The 22175-nt window shown below is 47.3% G+C and overlaps 2 protein-coding genes across 4 annotated transcripts in view; both read right to left on the bottom strand.

Annotated features, from left to right (window-relative positions):
- Positions 1-10426, bottom strand: part of XRN1 (5'-3' exoribonuclease 1) — a 41608-nt gene extending 31182 nt beyond the window's left edge. For both annotated transcript variants that reach the window (XM_032960525.2, XM_032960526.2), the window contains exons 1-9: positions 10153-10426; positions 8712-8843; positions 6163-6263; positions 5679-5776; positions 4749-4858; positions 3427-3537; positions 2835-2920; positions 1466-1553; positions 648-816 (exon numbers count right to left, since the gene is read on the bottom strand). In XM_032960525.2, coding sequence (XP_032816416.2) covers positions 648-816; positions 1466-1553; positions 2835-2920; positions 3427-3537; positions 4749-4858; positions 5679-5776; positions 6163-6263; positions 8712-8843; positions 10153-10227 — 970 coding nt within the window. In that variant the 5' untranslated portion in view covers positions 10228-10426. The remainder of the gene's footprint in view (positions 1-647; positions 817-1465; positions 1554-2834; positions 2921-3426; positions 3538-4748; positions 4859-5678; positions 5777-6162; positions 6264-8711; positions 8844-10152) is intronic.
- Positions 10427-11658: 1232 nt separating this feature from the next.
- LOC116945883 (chemerin-like receptor 2) lies at positions 11659-20842 on the bottom strand. Of its 2 annotated transcripts, XM_032960527.2 has the most exons (3): positions 20311-20842; positions 19995-20123; positions 11659-14159 (listed from the first exon to the last, which is right to left on the bottom strand). In XM_032960527.2, the coding sequence occupies exon 3, from the start codon at positions 14115-14117 to the stop codon at positions 13089-13091; it is 1029 nt and encodes a 342-aa protein (XP_032816418.1). In that variant the 5' UTR covers positions 14118-14159; positions 19995-20123; positions 20311-20842; the 3' UTR covers positions 11659-13088. The 2 variants fall into 2 exon arrangements, with proteins under 2 accessions (XP_032816418.1, XP_032816419.1); XM_032960528.2 differs by lacking the exons at positions 19995-20123; positions 20311-20842 and adding an exon at positions 18518-18998.
- Between the last annotated feature and the right edge of the window lie 1333 nt (positions 20843-22175).

Genomic DNA, 22175 nt, shown 5'->3' with positions numbered 1-22175 from the left:
CTCTGACCCAGCTGTGTACACTCGACATTACGATGGTAGGGATTGGTACCTTGAAAGCTCAGTCGCTGTCGACTTCCCAAATATTAAAATTACGATGATTCATAACTGCTTTTTAGTTCAGTTCAAGTAATGATCTGGCTAAATTAATGTCATAAGACCCTCCCCCCCCCACCACCCAACATCGGCAGTGGTGGTATAACTCAAGCAGCACACACTTTGTAATTAACTTATTCTCATTTACAGAGTATAGCTCGCGAAACAAATGCTGTTGCCTTTAGAGAGCGACCTATCAGCATTGTTGAATTCAAAACAGAGAAGCAAATCAGAGCAAACATTATAGCATCCCATTTGTATCATCTACCTGGCACATTCACATCGTTGATATGAAGTGACCTTTTTCAAATACCTGCATACAAATGTGCATCCTTATTCTTACGTGCACAATTTACAATTTTCCTTCTAGTTCTATTTCATTGTTTTTGCACCAATTGCTACGTGCTTCTTTGTTGTACTCGTATTTACGTTACTGCATTTGTCATATTGGTGGCCCAGGCAACTCTTGCAAATGAGACGACCCTGGTTTCTCACCTGGTTAAACAAAATAAACTTCAAAGCAAAACAGAGCGAGGCCAGGCTTAGTCAATCACCATCAAGAGTGGGAAGCACTTTGATGTACGTGCGATAGAGCAGTGGAAGTGCATCCTGGGCAATGTGAAGGTTGGGCAGGTTGGGGATGAAGTCGTTCCCAACGAGGAAGCCCATGAGCACCCAGTCATCGATCACGTGCTCCACGCTGAACGGGAAGGGCAGCAATGCCTGTCGCACAAAAAACGCATGAGTGGACCAACAGAACGGCGCTCTCTGTGCTTAAATATACTGGACCGTTACATAGCGCGGCAACAATGTCATCTTAACGTGGAGGTTTTCGCAGCCGATATTATGATTGATATTGATTTTTGGGTTAGATTTTGCAATGATCTGATCATAACGTTGTCTGCACCTCGGATTAGCATGGTTGGCTACGTACGGCGTGAAATAAGTTAAACATACATACATACATACACAAGACCCTTCATCACCCAACATAGCCAAACAAATTAAATTGCCACGTGTACAAGAGTTTAATGTGGTAATTATTGTTTTGGCTCGTCAGTAAGGTCAAAAACTAAATTATGAAAAAGTAGCTAAATTTAGTTTTAAAAATGATTCAACTCACCAGAGAGTTGAAACAATAATAAACGGCGCGCTAAACACTTGTACACGTGACAATTCAATTTGTTTGGCAGGCTGCGTTGGATGGTGAAGGGTTAACGACAAATATTCGGCCAAGTCATAACGTGGCCTAATCCAAACATCACTGTTATCTTCTCAATAAGACCTCACATATTCATGTAAAAACAGACCATCACAAGAAAACTCACTGTCTAAGTATCGTTTAACTTTCTGAAAAATTAGATTTTTTTACCTTCAGCTCTTCGAACTCGTACTGGAGATACTCCCGCATGAGCGAGAGGTGCAGCAGGTGAAAGGTCGTTTCTTCTGGTGCCACGCTCCTGATAAACAACAAAAACAACAATGACAACATTCATAAATAAACAAAATTACATACGTCAATTATTAACTTTACATTCTTTAAACTTCCAACCAATTAGAGTAGCTGTATCAAGTACAGTAAAACCTTGGATTGCGAGTAACTTGGTCTGCGAGTGTTTTGCAAGACGAGCAAAATTTTAAAATAAATATTAATTTGATAAACGAGCGAGGTCTTGCAATACGAGTAGCACGTATACGCTTTGTCTGCCGAGCGTCACGTGATCACAACTGATATACGAGTGCTTTGATGTACGAGTGCTTTGGATTACAAACACGTTTCCGGAACGAATTATGCTCGCAATCCAAGGTATTACTGTAGCTGCAAAATGCTACATTTTGCATCAGTAGCTGATCATAAGTCACCATTTTCAAACATAACTGTAAACAGGTGTGGGGACTTGAGAAGTGGACAATGTGTTCCTCTGGCTTCACATGCTCTACTGCAGTGGCTCTCAGGCTTTTGGAATGAGGGCCTCCCAATGAAGACCACTGGGTCCCCGGGCACCCCGGTCGCTCCACTCATTTGCGCCTCTTCGTCACCAAATCACCTACTGCGTCAGCTACGTGCGTCTCGACTCGTCCGTTACACGTGACATCACATGGCCAAGACCCAACAGAAGGGCTTACATTCTGAAGCCGACAAGACATCATCTAGGCATGCATCCACCCGACGAGAGCAATTCGTTCTTGGGTTGTGATGTCCTTCATGTGCCAGTTGCGGTCTTCGACGGTTGTGACTAAGAATTGGCGACTATGCATGCACCAGCAGACACAATGCCAGACGCTATAGGATTTGTGTTCACTATTCGTTGGGACCTAAAATACGAATTCGATATTAATGACAGCATTTAATGAAGTTTTTTAAGGGGTACACACCGGTTATGATGATCAGAAAGAGGAATAAAATATCTTCTTTGGTTCTTTCGGTAAAGTCACGTAGAATGAGAATAAAATAATAAATTGATAAAATAAAATAACACAATAATATTCTCACGACGTTTCGGCCACAACACAAGCGGCCTTCATGTCCTACCAGACAGTCTTCGTCCCTTCACCTGATGAAGGCCGCTTGTGTTGTGGCCGAAACGTCGTGAGAATATTATTGCGTTATTTTATTTTATCAATTTATTATTTTATTCTCATTCTACGTGGTGACTTTACCGAAAGAACCAAAGAAGATGAATCATTGCAGTCACGAAAGCTTTAAATCGAAATTAAAGAATAAAATAAACACCACCAACCGTTTCTGCGACTTCTTCCCACCAAACCGCACTTCTTCACGCAGCAGGGAGAAGTGAGGCTCATGAGAGGTGAGACCCAGCATGATCTACCAAAAAACGTTTGGAAACAAAATGTTCTTCTTCACAAGTAGGATTTAATGGGCAAACATTACAATTCCTACTCGGATTCTTGGTTAGGTCACGTGACGATCTGGAAAAATCCGTGTCGTAAGACCCTCCACCACCCGACATGGCCAAACTAATTAAGCCGTCAGGTCTAAAAGTGTTTAACGTGCTAATTATTGTCTCACGTTACCGGTAAGTCGTAAATATATACTTGCTATGTGTAATTCAAAATGAGTAATTTGCATGTTATTTTCAGCATTGGGATGTTTAGCCAATATCAGTTACATTGAATGTGTTTTTAGCGATGATAGGAAATTGGAGAACCTGGATGAAACACATGCAGGATGAGGGGGGGGGGAGAGAACATACAAACTCCAGAGAGGGGCTTGGGTTGGGAATCGAACCCAGGGCCTTCTTGCTGTGATGCACAAGTATGACCACTGCACCACCCAGCCAAGCTAAACGTGACCCAAAACCGAGGACTCACCAGGTCGGCGTCAAGGCCGTAGAGGCAGTGCCGAGTGTTGGGGTCGTGATCGGCCCGGATTTTCTGAGCTCTGATGAACTCCATGATTTTGTGTTCTCCTTCGCCGGGGGTCTGCAAAGGCATTAATAGAGAGTGTCACCACAGAATACGAATCTTTATTTAGACTGGAGGAGGAAGCCAAGGAGCTATGAAGCTCTTTTTCACAGATGTCCAGGATGGGCGGGTTGGCGAGTTGCAACAAATAAAAAAAAACTATAGGTGTGCAAAATATAGAAAATATAAGCAAGTCACTACATATAAATAAAGTATATCGGTACAAATTTGCTTAAGTACATAAATGCTTGCCGATTTTTGAACACAAGGAAAATTCTGACAACCGAGCAATTAAATATGACCTTTCGTTTTAAACTGCGTCAAGCACCTTCAGGACAGAATGCAGGAAGTAAGAAAAACATAGCTGAAACAATAAGTGGTGTGTTAATTCGTTTTACCCATGACAATTTAATTTGTTTGGCTTAAACTGAGATTTCAACGTCTGGCCAATTTGTTAAATAATATAGAGGCCTTAGCACAAGAGCCAAGACAAATATACATTATACACGCCACTCATCGCATGTAACGTTAGATTTAAGAATCAATAGATGAACTGCTGCACAATTACATTCCTGCCATTTGGATCTGAATACAAGTGAGACGGCAAGTGCACATCTAAGTGAGAAGGCATGCGAGCGAGTGTGAGGAACAAGTGTGCGGGTGAGTGGGTGAATGAGCGAGTATATGCATGAGCATTGAGTTGGTGAGTGTATGAGTTGATGAGTGAGTGAATTAACAAGTGAGTGAGAATGTGAGTAAATGAGGGACTATGAGTGTATGAATGGTGTGGGGGCGCGGGAGTGAAGCGGTTAGCGTGCTGCGCTACAACCTACCACCCACCTGAGTTCGATTCCCACTCACGGCCAACATAAGTGATGAATATTTGAACCAGTCCTGGGCCTCCTCTAGGTTGACTGAGCCTCAAATGACAATCTGGTGTGGTATGTAAACATCACAACTTGGGAAACAACAACTTGTGGTTACGACCACTCACCTCCTCGTGTGCCGTTCCGGCCTTCATAGGTACTCGCTAACAGCAAGTACCTATGCACCTCTAAGTGAAAGATCTATTTTTGATCTCACCTCTCGGCAAGGCAGTTAAATCAATGGGGTGGGTAAAAAAAATTCCCAGGAAACAGTTACAGATTCTTGACTTTAGGAACTGATTTCGAATACGCTCACCAAATTACCGGTTATCGCATAACAACTCTAGTAATGACACGGCATACCTCGTGGCCAGATAAGTACACGGTCACCCCATGCCACAGGCGGTCGGTGTCCAGTTTGTCCGACACGAAGCTCTTGAGGCGTTCTTGCAGCCGCGCCATGAAAAACGTGCCTGAGCAAAGAAGACGTAAACAACAAACAGAACCACCAGCTCACAAAAAAACATATGAGAACTGCTCTTATTAATTTGACACAGGTTTTCGTAGTCAATATTACGTGTCATAGATTTTTTTTTGGGATTAGGCCACGTAAAGATCTGGGAACACCAATCTTGAATACATATATTAGGAAGCCAGGTCAAGTGACATGGTTATTCTGATTTCCTGGATTCTGGGCTGAAGGTGTTTGGCGCAGTTTCAAGTGAAATGTCATATCTAAATGCCACCACGAGGCCATGGCACCGCCCAATGTTTAATTTAAGTGCTTATTTTCTCACACGCGCACATATGCTGAAAATCCTCTGCTCCTTTTTTATGTTGCTTTGTTAATGTCCAGCTCTCTGACACAGACATCACTCTCCCAACAGTAATGCCATGGCTAGCAGATGCTAATGCTATTATTTAGCTCCTGAACATATTGTCATATCCAATACAATACAATGATTACCTAGGGTACCTTTGCTATTGTGTTGATGTCATTAATCGACTCGAAGTTCATCTGCTTGAACTGGTGCTATGATTAGGCAGCTTCTCACTAGTCTGTTGTGGGAGCCATATGGCCTACTGGAGGCTCACTGCGCTTCAATAGGTGTGGGATATAACAATTAAAATAACAATATAGCTCTTAATTTAAATTGGCCAAGCAATCAAAATCAACATGAGAAATTGTAAAACTGAAAGTTACCATCATTCCAAGGCCTTGCTCAGTAGTAATTACTTAGTAGTAAAATAAAAAGTACAGTTTAATCAACAAAACCATTCCATCCCTCTCACCTGGTGTAATGCAGTTGGAATCAAATCTTTCCTCAGTGGGGAGGACTTCACCTTTTTCAATTGCTTTTTTTATTTTATCCTCAGCTTCCTTAGCACTTCTGCAAAGCAAAATGCAAGGATAAGGTCATCATCACTCATGGTAAATACACAAACCTTGTATTCAAACCGAAAATGTACATATCTGCTCATACAGCCAGTTGTGGTTTTTCACTTGAACAAGCACCACCAAATCACTATGAATAAAACAATCCTGAATTCGAGATGATTCAAGGGTAAGCAGAACCAAGCAATTGGTTTGATTAGACCATCCGGCATAGTAGGCTAGAGAATGAGCAGCATTAAGCAAAATACAAGGATCAAGCGAGGCTAAGAGCAACACAACCGAAACGTAAAGGACCACATGTCAACATTTTTTTCTGAATGGAGTATAAACGTTTCTGATCCACTCCCTGCCCTGCCATGCAATAAGCATCAGTGCACACACCTGAAGCGCCGACCACGCTGCTGGTTCATCTTAGCCCTGGGAGCAACTCCGTCCACAGCCATGAAAAACACTTTTCTGGGTTTGATTATTCTGAACAACACCTGCACAAAAAACAACAACAAATGTATGGGCAATGTAGTAAACATGGCTAGCATGAGCTGCAATGCTATTATCAGCTGTTAATACTTGCAAGGCATATTAATGTTGTAAACATACCGAGAAAGTTTACAAGTGCATTTTTAACAATGGCTTTGATGGTTTAAGTTTGGCTGAACAAATTCTAAATCAGCAGTTCCCGACTTTTATGGACCTGCGCACCACCGTCAACCCTAATTCTTTGCAGACCACCACGCAGCAATAAATCTGATGGGTTTTTTAAAAGAAAAAATGGTATCTGCAAAAGGTCCAAAGAAACACTTCCCATGGCCTTGTCGACTACCACTGGTATTGTTTGTCCATTAAAATAAAATTAAACGTATCAACTGTTTTATTAGTGTACAGGCAGATACATAAAAAATTAAGAATAATCATCACGCTGATTTTTAACCAAAATACCATGTCCATCAATTTTGTTGCGTGGTGAACTTACAGAATGGTCACAAACATAAATGACGAAATCCTACACGGGGGTTCTTCTTCAGAGCAGAAAGAGCAATTTTAACACTAACCTACACTTTCAGAAAGCATTCTACAGTGTGGTACAACCACTGTTGCATTCCCCACAGAGTGGTACTTGTTTTTATCAACCCCAGCAGGTATGATGGCTCAGTTAACCACCAACTATGATTTGAACTGGCAACCTTCCGATTGCAAGCCGCTCATTCTTCTGCCAAGACACCTGTGTGCGTTAGAATCAACACGAGAACGTTCAAACATCCCAGCAAACAAAAATAATTCGCTGCAGTGAAGGAAAAAAGTATTTGATCCCCTGCTGATTTTGTACGTTTGCCCACTGACAAAGAAATGATCAGTCTATAATTTTAATGGTTGGTTTATTTGAACAGTGAGAGACAGAATAACAACAACAAAAATCCAGAAAAACGCATGTCAAAAATGTTATAAATTGATTTGCATTTTCATGAGGGAAATAAGTATTTGACTTCTCTGCAAAACATGACTTAGTACTTGGTGGCAAAACCCTTGTTGGCAATCACAGAGGTCAGACGTTTCTTGTAGTTGGCCACCAGGTTTGCACACATCTCAGGAGGGATTTTGTCTCACTCCTCTTTGCAGATCTTCTCCAAGTCATTAACGTTTCTAGGCTGACGTTTGGCAACTCGAACCTTCAGCTCCCTCCACAGATTTTCTATGGGATTAAGGTCTGAAGACTGGCTAGGCCACTCCAGGACCTTAATGTGCTTCTTCTTGAGCCACTCCTTTGTTGCCTTGGCCGTGTGTTTTGGGTTATTGTCATGCTGGAATACCCATCCACGACCCATTTTCAATGCCCTGGCTGAGGGAAGGAGGTTCTCGCCCAAGATTTGACGGTACATGGTCCCGTCCATCGTCCCTTTGATGCGGTGAAGTTGTCCTGTCCCCTTAGCAGAAAAACACCCCCAAAGCATAATGTTTCCACCTCCATGTTTGACGGTGGGGATGGTCTTCTTGGGGTCATAGGCAGCATTCCTCCTCCTCCAAACACGGCGATTTGAGTTGATGCCAAAGAGCTCCATTTTGGTCTCATCTAACCACAACACTTTCACCCAGTTGTCCTCTGAATCATTCAGATGTTCATTGGCAAACTTCAGACGGGCATGTATGTTTTCTTGAGCAGGGGGACCTTGCGGGCGCTGCAGGATTTCAGTCCTTCACGGCATTGTGTGTTACCAATTGTTTTCTTGGTGACTATGGTCCCAGCTGCCTTGAGATCATTGACAAGATCCTCCCGTGTAGTTCTGGGCTGATTCCTCACCGTTCTCATGATCATTGCAACTCCATGAGGTGAGATCTTGCATGGAGCCCCAGGCCGAGGGAGATTGACAGTTCTTTTGTGTTTCTTCCATTTGCGAATAATCGCACCAAATGTTGTCACCTTCTCACCAAGCTGCTTGGCAATGGTCTTGTAGCCCATTCCAGCCTTGCGTAGGTCTACAATCTTGTCCCTGACATCCTTGGAGAGCTCTTTGGTCTTGGCCATGGTGGAGAGTTTGGAATCTGATTGATTGATTGCTTCTGTGGACAGTTGTCTTTTATACAGGTAACAAGCTGAGATTAGGAGCACTCCCTTTAAGTGTGCTCCTAATCTCAGCTCTTTACCTGTATAAAAGACACCTGGGAGCCAGACATCTTTCTGATTGAGAGGGCGTCAAATACTTATTTCCCTCATTAAAATGCAAATCAATTTATAAGATTTTTGACATGCGTTTTTCTGGATTTTTTGTTGTTATTCTGTCTCTCACTGTTCAAATAAACCTACCATTAAAATTATAGACTGATCATTTCTTTGTCAGTGGGCAAACGTACAAAATCAGCAGGGGATCAAATACTTTTTTCCCTCACTGTAGGCATTTGACCACCCAACCCTGCACCGCTGTGGCCACGGTACGCACCTCAATGTAGTGGAAAATGTCGGAGAAAATTTTCTCCTCGGGGATTCGCAGGTGCACGTCCGTGTCGTCTGGGTGGGAGCACGTGTGGATGATCCCGTTCATGTCCAGGTAGAGGTTATCGAATTCGGGGATCTGTGAGAAAACGAATTCAATCGGTGAAAAGCCCGGTATCACAATGTAACACGATGTTTGACTTCGACACAGCACATTTACATCACACATTGCTCAAAATAATCGTAAGTATCGCTGTCAGGAATATAAATAACAACAAAATATGTTATGTCTACTTCACATGCCCGTCTCTCCACAGAATGTCGCAGACGTCCCATCAGCCGCACGCACGGCCTGTTGGGGAGCGCAGTAATTTCAGCCGCATCGATTCAAGTCAAAGCAAACACTTGATCGGTTTCGACATTCAAGTATCTCATCATCAGTGTCAGGCTTTGCTTGAACCAATGCTGGTGAACTGCCAGATATTATCGGTGAGTACCCTCCAATTACGATATCCAGTTCGACCGAGAATAACATAAAACAACGCCGCTACTGGTTATAATATGTACGAGACTGACAATCACGCATCCCCAGAGGACCGTGCGGCTGATGTGTGTGAGAAATGCGTTTGTATTGGACGTGGCAAGATGGGTGTGTAGGAGATGCATTGTCCCCACGTATTTAATATGCTACATTTATACAGTACAGCACTTTTCTGTACAGTGATGTGTGCGCACTGTGTGAAGAGTGCGTGGGGAGTGGTGGGGAGATTAAGTGGGGAGTGGAGATTGAGTGGAGAGTGGTGGGGAGTGAGTGGAGAGTGGTGAGAAGTGAGGAGTGAATGGAGAGTGAATGGAGAGTGAGTGGGGAGTGAGTGGAAAGTGAGTGCAGAGTGGCGGGGAGTGAGTGGAGTGGTGCGGGAGCGGCGGGGAGTGAGTGGAGATTGAGTGGGGAGTAGAGAGTGAGCGGAGAGTGGTGAGGAGTGAGTGGTGGGTGGTGGGGAGTGAGTGGGGAGTGGTGGGGAGTGGAGAGTGGTGGGGAGTGAGTGGGGAGTGGTGAGTGGAGAGTGGTGAGGAGTGAATGGAGAGTGAGTGGAAAGTGAGTGGAGAGTGGCGGGGAGTGAGTGGGGAGCGTTGGGGAGTGAGTGGGGAGCGTTGGGGATTGAGTGGAGAGTGGTGGGGAGTGAGTGGGGAGCGTTGGGGAGTGAGTGGAGAGTGAGTGGAGAGCGTTGGGGAGTGAGTGGAGAGTGAGTGGAAAGTGAGTACAGAGTGGCGGGGAGTGAGTGGAGTGGTGCGGGAGCGGCGGGGAGTGAGTGGAGATTGAGTGGGGAGTAGAGAGTGAGTGGAGAGTAGAGCGGCGGGGAGTGAGCGGAGAGCGGTGGGGAGTGAGCGGGGAGTGAGTGAGCCGAGTCGGAGTGAGTAGTGAACCAAATTGCGATGCCGGGCCTCACCTGGTGCTCCTTCACAACCTCGCTCAGGCACGGGTACCGCTCGCTCACCCAGCGGTAGAACTTGGGCACCCCCATGGCGTCGCCCTGTCTCTCCCCACTCTTTGACACTCTCCCCTCGCTCTTGTCACTCCCCTCACTCTCTCTTCTCTCTCCGCGTTCTCTCCTCTCGCTCTCTCTCTCTTCTATCCCCGTCCGCTCTCTTCGTGCCCAGGCCCGAACCTCATGACGCAATCCGGCGGCCGGTCACGTCACTTCCGAGAATTCCCGCGCGGGGGATTTACGTCATAAAAGCAAAGCTAGACTTGAGGTGACGTCACGGGGGGGAGGAGAGCCTCGCGATCACTTGCGCGGGGTTCGCCGCGGAAGGCGAAGCCGCGCGGTGACGTCATGTCACCGCCGAGTGTCAGACCGCTGCGGACTTTCGGGCGTGAGACGGAGGGGAGGGGTGAGAGGGGCTAGGGGGGAGGGGTGAGGGGGGCTAGGGGCTAGGGGGGAGGGGTGAGGGGTGAGGGGGGCTGGGAGGGGTGAGGGGGGCTAGGGGTGAGGGGGGCTAGGTGAGAGGGATGAGCGGGGCTAGGTGAGAGGGGTGAGCGGGGCTAGGTGAGAGGGGTGAGCGGGGCTAGGTGAGAGGGATGAGCGGGGCTAGGTGAGAGGAGTGAGCGGGGCTAGGTGAGAGGGGTGAGCGGGGCTAGGTGAGAGGGGTGAGCGGGGCTAGGTGAGAGGGGTGAGCGGGGCTAGGTGAGAGGGGTGAGGGAGGCTAGGTGAGAGGGGTGAGGGAGGCTAGGTGAGAGGGGTGAGGGAGGCTAGGTGAGAGGGGTGAGGGAGGCTAGGTGAGAGGGGTGAGGGAGGCTAGGTGAGAGGGGTGAGGGAGGCTAGGTGAGAGGGGTGAGGGAGGCTAGGTGAGAGGGGTGAGGGAGGCTAGGTGAGAGGGGTGAGCGGGGCTAGGTGAGAGGGGTGAGCGGGGCTAGGTGAGAGGGGTGAGGGAGGCTAGGTGAGAGGGGTGAGGGAGGCTAGGTGAGAGGGGTGAGCGGGGCTAGGTGAGAGGGGTGAGAGGGGCTAGGTGAGAGGGGTGAGCGGGGCTAGGTGAGAGGGGCTAGGTGAGAGGGGTGAGCGGGGCTAGGTGAGAGGGGTGAGCGGGGCTAGGTGAGAGGGGTGAGGGAGGCTAGGTGAGAGGGGTGAGGGAGGCTAGGTGAGAGGGGTGAGAGGGGCTAGGTGAGAGGGGTGAGAGGGGCTAGGTGAGAGGGGTGAGCGGGGCTAGGTGAGAGGGGCTAGGTGAGAGGGGTGAGGGAGGCTAGGTGAGAGGGGTGAGGGAGGCTAGGTTTCGCAACTTGAACTTGACTGGGTCTGCGCAGGGTGGTTATGGGGCAGCACTTCCGCGCATTTGCGCTGCAAACAGCTCCTGGGTGCATCATCGTGAGCCGTCCGGGGTTCTTGTTGAGGAGAGGGGGCAGCGGGGGGGGGTAGAGGGAGAGACGCTGGCGAGAAACGGAGGCGAGCCAAGAGAGCTGAACAGTTTTCATCTTTAATAAAGTTTCCTCTCCCCGTGTACACGCCGTCGGCCGTATCTCGCTCGCCACATTCCAGCACGTGGCATCAACGACTTCGCGTTGGTCATTTAGAATTCAGTTATTCGTAATTGTCATGTGCAACACTGTAGTAGAGTTCTATCATCTATTTTTAGTTATGAAGCACCGATTTATAATTGTAAGCTGCGATAGTATTTCGCCGGAAGGATACACCGAAGTCTATCCCTGCTTAACGGGTGTGGGCTGGTGCTCAAATAAAATTGGCAGATTTTTTACTAAGTGGTGGACAATTCCACATTTCTATGCCAAGTGCTAGTTAATCGTACGCCCACTGAATTGTTCCACAATGTATTCCTATTGAAATGAAGGATCCATTGAGAACTGTGGTGGAGCATCACCCCGTGTTATAAAAAGGCCTGTGGAAGGAGCTATAACGGAACTGCTTCTAAAATCTGACCTGACCGCTTAACCACACGAGGAGACAGCAGTTTCCCATGTGCTCTGCTCCACAAAGACGTTCATGCCATGAGTGAGTCAAAACCAATATTTTACTTCTGAGAAATGGCATTTAGCCAATTTAAGTTTTTGTTTCTTACGCATAGATTGGTGACCATTTTGAGACGGTAAACTCGATACTCTTGAGAAGACGGTTTAGTAATGTCTGGGCGTGCAGGATCTACCTCGGGGTCGCAGCAGTGTTGCAATAGTGCTCTGAGTCCTTAGCTGTCCAGCCATCTCAACATGGTACTTACTTTAATTATCTCTGAGATGATAGGCCGAGTCAGCCTCCCAAAAGGAATTATAACTCTTCATGCTACAAGGAGCCGCACATGGTACAATGAAAGTGAAGGTATAAATTAAAGAGAATACGTCATGTGAAACATTGACTTATGAATAATACTTTTCAGATTATACAATGTATAACTCTTGATAGAGACTGCGTTACATTTGAATAATACAATGTTATATATATGTTTTAATTGTGATAAGGTCAAGACTACCCTGTCATGAGACCAGGAGAACAAAGAGCTAGGGGCTGATGGGACGTTCTGAGACAAAGACCCCCCGTATAGCCTTAGCAGACTATTGGGGCAAGTGCTGTTAGTGAATAACCTATGAAGACTGGCACGGTTCTGAGACAACATCAGTGGCACAGACAGCAAGCGGACACGATGGTGGTGGGTACATCTGGTGACAACAGCAACAGACAGCAGGCGCAGTACGAGCACACATTGTGTATATTCACAAATGCTTTTTGGAAATGTAGCTCGGCATACAGCGCTTTCAGATTTTAGATTGCGCTTAATACACCAGAATCATTCATGTACACATACATTTGTCCGCAGCTCGCTGAAAGCTTCATACTTTGCAGTGGACCGTGTCTCTGTGATTTGAACGGCTGTGCAAAGATCAGCGCCGTTCTGCCTGTGGCATGCTGCAGTCGGTCAGCTGCGTCTCCTCGGGCACATTTGGTATTTTTTCGTAAAAAATGTGCTCAAAATACTGGAGGATAAATGCACTCTTGAACTGCGTCCTGAAGCCCTTCGCCAGGAAGGCATAGAGGATGGGATTCAGGCAGCTGTGAGAGAACGCGAGGCTTATCAGAATTCTCTTTGCCTTGTTTGTCTCATGTGACACGTGCCAATATTTGTTGACATCGTGGAGGATTAACGAACCTTCCACTATGTCAACGAGGAAGTATGGCAGCCAGCACAGGCAAAACACGACCACGATGGCAATGATTAAATTAATGGCCCTTCTGTTGGCAGAGTAAGACACGCGACTCATCTTGAGTACAATGTACAAATAGCAAAAGCTCATAATGGTAATGGGAATGAGAAAGTTAATAACGAAGTTGGCCAAGATAATAGCTGCGTGATCCACGAGGTCATTGTCCTGATAGCAATACACCTGCCCGTTATGTTCCAGGGCTTTGCTGAAAACAAAAGTGGGGATGCTCAGCAAAGAAGCAAAAAGCCACACCCCAAAGCAGACTAAAATTGTGTTGTTCATAGTTCTGATCTTTGGGACCCAAGGATGTTGAACTGCAAGCAGGAAGCGGTCCAGACTTAGAGTGGTAACAAAGTAAATGCTGGCGGTGACATTGACGTAACTGATGAATGGCATGATCTTGCACATGAGATGTCCGTACGGCCAGTGGTAGTCGAGTGCATAATGCACGATCCAAAGTGGCAAGGTCAAAATTAGAATAAAGTCAGCGATGGCCAAATTCATTATCAAAATAGTCGGTGTAGATTTCTTAATTTTAAATCCAGTGATGATAATCACCAAGGAGTTTCCTACAAACCCCACAACGAAGATGATCGCCTGTATGATGCAGGTTGCCACAATGATGGCCTTGTCGTATTCCAGGATGGTGATGGGATCGTCCGTCACGTTCTCGTGCGTGTCATCATAAAAATCGTGCGGCACCTCCATCGTACTCGTCCCGCAGTTCAGCAGTCGCTATTCAGCTGCAGCCTGGATGTATAGCAGCCAGCACAGACAAAACACGACCACCATGGCAATGGATAAATTAATCAGCCTTTTGTAAGACACACGACTCCGATTAGCACGGTTGGCTATGTACGGCGCGAAAGAAGGTCATCATACATCTTAAGTACAATGTACAACTACATCATGGGATCTCCTTTGCCAGTACCAAAATATTATAATAAGTTTTTCCCCTTTTTTCTGGCAACAAAACAGGTGGTGTTAATATGTTAAAACACCAAACTGAAACCTTTTACAAGGAATCATGTCTGCATTAACCACAATACGTGTGGTCAGAATGCAAACAAAAAACATCCACTGATAATATATGCATTGTCTTTGAAACTGATTGGTCCACACCAGAGACACCAGAGACAGCTTTTGTTTGCATTCTGACCACAAGCATTGTGGTTAATGCAGACATGATTCATTGTAAAAGGTTTCAGTTTGGTGTTTTAAAATCTTAACACCTGTTTTGTTGCCAGAAAAAAGGGGGGGAAACCTATTATTATACAATTTACAAATCGCTAAATATCAATGGTCATGGGAGTGAGGAAGTGAATGACTAAGTTAGTCATAATTGCGTTGTTGTTGGTGAACGTGAGGAGCAAGATGAATGAGTTAACATTGTCATACGCACATCAGCACCGTGGATTTTGCTTGCTTGAGAACAAAACAAATCACATCCAGAAGACCATGTGGCCGATGGGATGTTTAACAAAACACAAGTTACTGCTGTGTTTGTAAGCGGAGTATGTCGTCATTATTTCACCTTAATTGTACAGGGAAAAATCCACTGCTTTATTATAAGTAATACATATTATAATTCTTACAATAGTAGTTTTCCCCTGCTAAAATCACTAGCTTAGCAACAGGTTTTGGGCCATAGGTAGTTTGTAAAGAACAGGCCTCTACGATTCATGGCATAATAATGACAATGCACCATATTGAGGAATGCCTCACCGAGTCTCGAGACTCATTTTCAGGAGAGTCCTGCATTCATTTGGAAATTCCATCGGTGTTTTAGTGTTTGGTGAGAAAGTGTTTTCGATAATAAATCTTTAAATGAATGTCATGGGTACATTTTTATAACATCGTTCAACGTTTATTATTCCGTTGCAGGGTATGACAATGGGAGATGGCCATGTCAACTTAAGCTTTCTATTCAGTCAGTTTGATGGGCGCTTTAGGCAGGAGGTGCATCAGCCAGCTGTGTCTGGTCAATTCGTCTGACATTATATTGCTAGCAAGAGGCCCTCGAATATGGATGGGCTCGAACTGAAAAGTGTTTCGAGTTTTCCCAACTGCTGCTGTGCCATATTGCAATGTCTCGTGTGTCTTCCTTTCCAACGAGACACAAAGGGAGCTGTTTCCAGTTTTGCAAGTTTTCCCATGCCATAACAAACACATCCTGCTCCTTTCATCACCACAGCTTGAAGTTGATCTGTGGGTTGGGTCAAGAATTCTGCCGTGGCGTCGTGAGCACATTTGCACGGTGTGCGCACGGATGACGCTGAGCTGCCTGACACATGTACAGACAAAGATCACCCATATATCCTTTAACAGACCGTTGTGCGAGTACTGTTAGCGAGCACCTATTGACGCCGGCACGGCACATGAGGGGGTGGGTAACCAGCACCACGCCCGGTCACATTTGTCTCCCCAGTGATGATGTGTCGACCTTGGGAAGGCCCAGAACTGGTTAAAACATTCATCACAAATGTAGGCTGAGTGAGAATGGAACTCGGGTCGGCAGGTTCGTAAAGCGCTGCATAACCGCTACACCACCGCTCCCCAGCACAGATGGAAAGATGCACGTGTACAAACACGCATTGTCGACACGTGCCTCCTAACCTGAGCTGCCCGGTACATGTACAGGTATCAAGAAAGTAACTGAAATCACAAAGATTGTATTATATGGTTCTTTCGGTAAAGTCACGTAGATAGGAAAAAGTAAAATAAATAATAAAGTGATTACAAATATCACGACGTTTCGATCGTGGTCGTCATCAGGAACCTTGTGATATTTTTAATCACTTTATTTGTATTATTATTTTTTCTATCTACGTGACTTTACCGAAAGAACCATAGAATATGAATTCCTGCAGTCACGAACGTTTTAAGTCACAAAGGTTGCTCACTAAAGTCAGAATACTGAGAGATTCCAGGTTAATTTTCCCAGGTACAGTGAGGGTGGGAGGAGTGCCGAGAGAGGAAGCATGTTGAGGCTGCACTAATTATCGGGTTCATAGCAAGCAGGGGCGGAGCCAGGATTTTGACTTTGGGGGGGCTGACTTCAATATTCTGAGATATCCAGTGTTTATGTTTTACAATAGGTGCCACAAATGTAGAAAACTAATTTTATTGGATTTGAACGCAGAGTTTATTAATAGGTCGGAGCCGCTGATGTGGCTAATAAGTTCGATAAGTTCGAAAGGCTGCCGCTCAAGCAGCCTGCAGGGCAGCACAAGGTGGCAGCCTGCAGGGCAGCACAAGGTGGCAGCCTGCAGGGCAGCACACAAGGTGGCAGCCTGCAGGGCAGCACAAGGTGGCAGCCTGCAGGGCAGCACAAGGTGGCAGCCTGCAGGGCAGCACAAGGTGGCAGCCTGCAGGGCAGCACACAAGGTGGCAGCCTGCAGGGCAGCACAAGGTGGCAGCCTGCAGGGCAGCACAAGGTGGCAGCCTGCAGGGCAGCACAAGGTGGTAGCCTGCAGCATTTTGCAGCAGCCAGATATCCGGTTATCCCGATTACCGACTTTCCCAAAATTTCAGCCCCAGCCCCCCCTGTGGCTCCGCCCCTGATAGCAAGATATGTCAGCGTGAAAGCAGCAAGAAAGTTGATAATTGTCAACTCATATGGAGAACGATGGAACCTTAATGGATGATAGAGATCGACTGTTAAATTCAGTGGTGGAATTTAATGTAGATCCCTATTGCAAAACAAACACAAAATACAACGCAGGAATCAGACTCTCCGATAAAACTAGAATAGGGAACTCGCTCAAGAGGATGTCCACTGCAGAGGCGAAGTGATGAGGTCGGCTGGTGGGTAGCGGCCCTATGGAGTGTTGCATTGCGGGACCTCGACAGATGGTGATGTGTTCGGAGAGGCCTTCATCCAACAGTGGACCATGGCTCACGATCATGTTCAGAATGTTTACGCTACAGCATACTACAACGTGTACAAACATGTGGAGCAAAGGTCAGCTCGGCATGAATGGTGAACCTGGCGACACGGCTACCGTGACCTCATTCACGAGTGAACGTACAGTTCATAATGGCAGCAATAGTCTACGCTTAGGGGCTAGACGCCAATGTTGAAGTCTGCTGGCCACGAGAGGACTTCAGTTTGTTTCTGCTCCTCGGTTGAACGAGCGCAAACTACAGTGCTTCACTATAGGGACTCACTGCGAGATATACTACTCGGGGACGTTTAGAACTTCCCAATCCGCCCGTATATGAATGGGGATTTGCTTGAGTTTTGATAAAATAACTGAATAATTCAAAACAATGCAGCGATTGTAACGTAACACCCCATTGCGTATGCTACAAATTACGTGAAAGTTAAAGAAGCCGTGGAGAGAACTCGTTGTTGTTGGGAGCCGATATGAATCCAACACTCACCTCGCAAGCTTCCTGCGGCAATCCACCCAGAGAGAGAGAGAGATCGAGTACCCCAGAGGGAAACAACGCGATTCGAGTCGACAATTAACGTCTGAAGAGCGCCACTCACAGCACGCATCGCGACTAAGAGCTGATGACTATTCACGTAAATCAGCTCAGCCGACACGAATTAAAACTCGGGATTAAAAAAAAAAGCCACGTTTAAACTCGCTGTGCTTTGGAGCGGAGTTTGAAAACTTTTCACGCACGGCGTATGTGCGCCTTAAAAGACGGACAGAGATGGAGAGATCTGTGATCGCAGTGGCTGCCTCGCAGTGGCTGCCTCCCAGGGCTCATGAAATGCGGCTCACAGCGAGAGGCTTGCGTGCCAAACAAGTCCCACCAACAGGCGCCATGCAACTCTCTAAGGCAGTGTGGTTCTTAACCTTAACTGCATTCTGACACCCCTTTGGTTCTCCATCGTAACTTTGTTTTAGAATGTTAATAAATACATAGAGGGTTTGATGAAACAAAGCAGTTGTACTTACGTGCCCGTGCTTCGTTTGTGTTTCGACGATTTGCCTTCTGACAAAATCTGGCCCCGTCCCGCGCCCCCAGAAAGGGCATCTTGCACCCCCAGGTGGTGCGTATAGCCCAGGTTAAGAAGAAGAGGAACCGCTGCTCTAAGGCCACCAATCACATCTGCCATGCGGTTGTTCAGTGTCCGCCAGCGAACCACTCACCGTCTGCACCACCTGTGGCTCTACTGCGACGTTCAGCGATCCTCACGCACCCGGGGTCATCCGCTTGACCTTCCACCCATTGCGCAACGATCTCCCCAAACAGCCCTTCGTCAAAAGACGTTCACTCGTTGCACTCACTGAGCCCAAAGGCTAGTATCGTCGTTGTTGTTGTTATACATCGGCAGTCCGGTCATTGGACGTTGTTATCACTCGTCTTTAATGATTTGCTCGCCCGTATGCGCGGAATCTGCGTAAACCAGCGCCGTGCGCTCTCCCCGTCGCCAGCAATTGGCGGCAGCTTCACCGCATGTGCCTGCTCGCGTGGGCCTCGCTCTCGCCACGTTCGGTGGCTCCCTTAAGGAGAAGTTCGCAAACAAAACGAGAGATGAGGGAGGAGGAGGAAGGGGAGGGGGAGCGTGAGATCGCGGGATTTGGCGGCTCGAAGAGCTCCGTGCAGGAATTCGAGGAGGCGGTCGCCGCTGCTGCTGCGGTCCCGTGGGCGGGGGTTAGGGACGAGTTTTCCCCCTCGTGTTTATATCCAGTAAAAAAAAACCACCCACACAACAACAACAACCTCAACAACATTCATTAATGACACTGCCTTAACAATATATAATAGGCGACGTTTCGGTCAATGGCCCTTAATCACAGCACAGAAAGAGAGAGAGGTCACGAGGCAGGAGGGTGAGACACACGGGGCAAGTTTGAAGAGCGCCCTTTAGGATCGCGCACACAACAACACCACCAATAACACCAATACCACCACCAATAACACCAATACCACCAATACCACCACCATCACACGGTATGGTGGTGCCATAGACAACTCGGACAGCCGCTGTGTTGGTGGCAGCGCGGTTGGAACGCAAATACAAGACGCTCCCCTTCGCATGTATGCCCCTCCACGTATCATATAAATATATTCGTCACGTATTGTATGGCATGCGTGTTTATTTTGTAACTTATATTCTCCGCAAGGATGCGAATTATTATTATTTTGTGTTGTGTATTTTAGAGTTTGTTGTTGTTGTTCCATCGAACGAGGTTTTACAGTACCAGAAATTAGATGAGGAGATGGACCTCACACCAGACACTAAGCCCCCTCCCTGTACACGGAAGGTTACCCAGGCCTGACAAAGCTGGAATAATTAGCCAAGAAAATCCGACGTTTCACGAGGACCCGTCTCGTGACAGAGAGAGGCGTCCTTGCCCGGCTCTGCCGATGAGACACTGAATGTCGAAACGGGTTCAGAATGTTGCTTGTGCTGAACCAACAGCTGCTGAAATTGTGCACTCACAGAATGGTCGTGGGGATGATGGGCTGTGTACAAATATATATACTCTGTCTATTCTCCGTGGAGGAACAGCCACGCGGAGGCGGCGTGCTGTCTCGGCTGTTTATGTTGTAGAGCGCGTGTGGGTGAGAGAGACACAGACAGACAGAGAGACGCCGTGAGCTCCACTCAGCACCACTCACCACCTCGCAGGTGCACAGCGCCGAGTGCGTGGAGCTGCGGCGAGGGACCCGGACTCGAACCCGACACTCGGAGGTCCGCGGTGGCGTCACGCAACGCTCCTGCTGCTGCCGCTGCAGAGGCTGCAGCTGCTGCAGCCAGCAATCGATACGACGAACAGAGTGAGAAGAACGCAGTCCTGTGCTGCAACACAACTCGTGGCGCCGGAGCCTTCTGTGTCACAGCGTGAGCCCCCCTTGGCTGGGGCAGTATCAAGACGAGCGGTAACAAAGTGTTGCCATTCCGTGCTTAAAACAATGAAGTTCAGATGTTACTCACCGTGGTTTACAAGTGGGGTCAGTGCGTGACTGCAAGGATGGCTGCTGCTGCTGGTGGTGATTTCTGCGCTGCTGCGTGTGTGTGTATATAGTCTATGTGTGTGTGTGTCTGGGCTGTTGTGTGTGTGTGTCTGGGCTGCTGTGTGCGTGGCAGCATTCCACAGTGGAATCTTTAAACTCAGTGAGTTTGTGGGGTTTATGAGTGTGTGTGTGTGCGTGGACATGTTTGGGCATAACGTTCCTCGTGTATTTACTGTTTGTTTGTGTCTTTGTTTTTTCTCGTGTGTTTATTGTATAGCTATGTGTACCACCCCGTGGGTGTGTGTTCATGCGATGCATGCACGCTGATTGTGTGTGACAGGACGGTGTTTACGTCTGCGCATACGGCCCAGCGTTAATGAACGTGAACATCTGGCTTAGCACTTGAGTTGCATTAACACACACACACCACCACCACTTCCACAGGAAATACTTCAAATAGTTGAAAAACACCCACGGAAAGGATGTTTGTAAAGCGAAGTTTAGAACTGCAGAGCGATGCACGCGCTGTGTTCAATACGCAGGCGGGACCCGGTATGGTGGCGGCTGCTGTGTTGGTGATGCTCGGAACGCAAACTTACAACTCGCTCTCTCTTGTCCCGCTGATTAGTTTCTGTTCTCAGACCCCCCCCCCTCCACACACACAGCGAGCGGTTTTATATTCAGCCACGGGGAGTGAGTTTGCTGCTGTGTGAAATCCCTATTCAGTAATTTGCACTCGAATTCTAAATGCAGTGTGCTTACTCTCCAACACACCGGTGTGCTGAACTAGTACCTAATTGTCATGTTTTGTTTACGTGGCATACCTTATTAATTGGCCGTGTTGGGTGTTTGGCGGGTGTAACGACGCATTCATAATTACGCGATCTCACCCAAAAACCTCCGTTATGGATTTGCAAGTATGCTTTTTAATTTGCACCATGACACCGGCACACAAATGGCCAACCCGTTTCAAATGACGTGACGGGACCTTTAACGTCCACTGCCACTTTGGCAAGCGCGTAGCATTCTACGGTTAATACACCCGCAGTATTAACCAGGGAGGCCTGACCGAATTGAACGGTGAACGTCTGCAACAAGTGGCGAGTGCGCTACTGCCGGCACAGGTCGCGGCCACCACCATTGCCCTCCCTACAATGGCCCCAGCTTCACCATTCCTTTCTCGATCTACCCCATCATGAAAAAAACCCCAATGTTTTATTTAACCGGGTAAGGCCCACTGAGCTATGTAGCTATTTTGCAGAAGCGACCTTACCACAAACCAAAGCCCAACGAAGTGGCTTGTCATGTGGAAACGTACAAGCAGCCAAATACTCTAAACGCACGTTTCTAAATGTGGAGGGGAAAACCAGAGAAGCCGGATAAAAATCCACGCGACCACCGGGAGAACATGCAAACTCCAAATATACAGGCGTCAGGGTCGGGAACGAACCCATGACCTCTGGCATACCGGGTAGTTAACGCATCACCACCGTGGTTCCCCTATCATATAGCCCTCATGCCCCCACACCCTCCCAGCAGATCCGAGCTACTGCAATTGCACCCTCTACCTCACGAGCCACCTCGTTTATCAGCAGACACGGTGTAGCCCCGCCAGAAACGCAGCCGAACATTCTCGAGCGAGTACTGACAGCGTGATCACTCATTCGCCTCATTTGAACTCATCTGCCACGCGCTCGACCACCATCACGCACTATCCTAAACATTCCTTAATATCTTATCCGCCATCAGTTTACCAGCCAATCCCTTCCTTCCTGCCCTTCCCAGCCTTCAGCTGCATTCTGGGTTCCTACCCGCGCTGATCAGTGCGGGTTTGAGTGGACACCG

Source organism: Petromyzon marinus, chromosome 25 (genome assembly GCF_048934315.1).
Source record: "Petromyzon marinus isolate PM22_M1 ecotype Great Lakes invasive population chromosome 25, UKy_Petmar_22M1.pri1.0, whole genome shotgun sequence".
NCBI classification, from domain to species: Eukaryota; Metazoa; Chordata; class Hyperoartia; order Petromyzontiformes; family Petromyzontidae; genus Petromyzon; species Petromyzon marinus.
Note: the sequence above shows the minus strand (reverse complement) of the source record. Positions and strands in the feature narration are given on the sequence as shown.

Coding starts and splice junctions, on each gene's coding strand:
- LOC116945883 (XM_032960527.2), bottom strand. CDS start 14,117: ATGGAGGTGCCGCACGATTTTTATGATGACACGCACGAGAACGTGACG.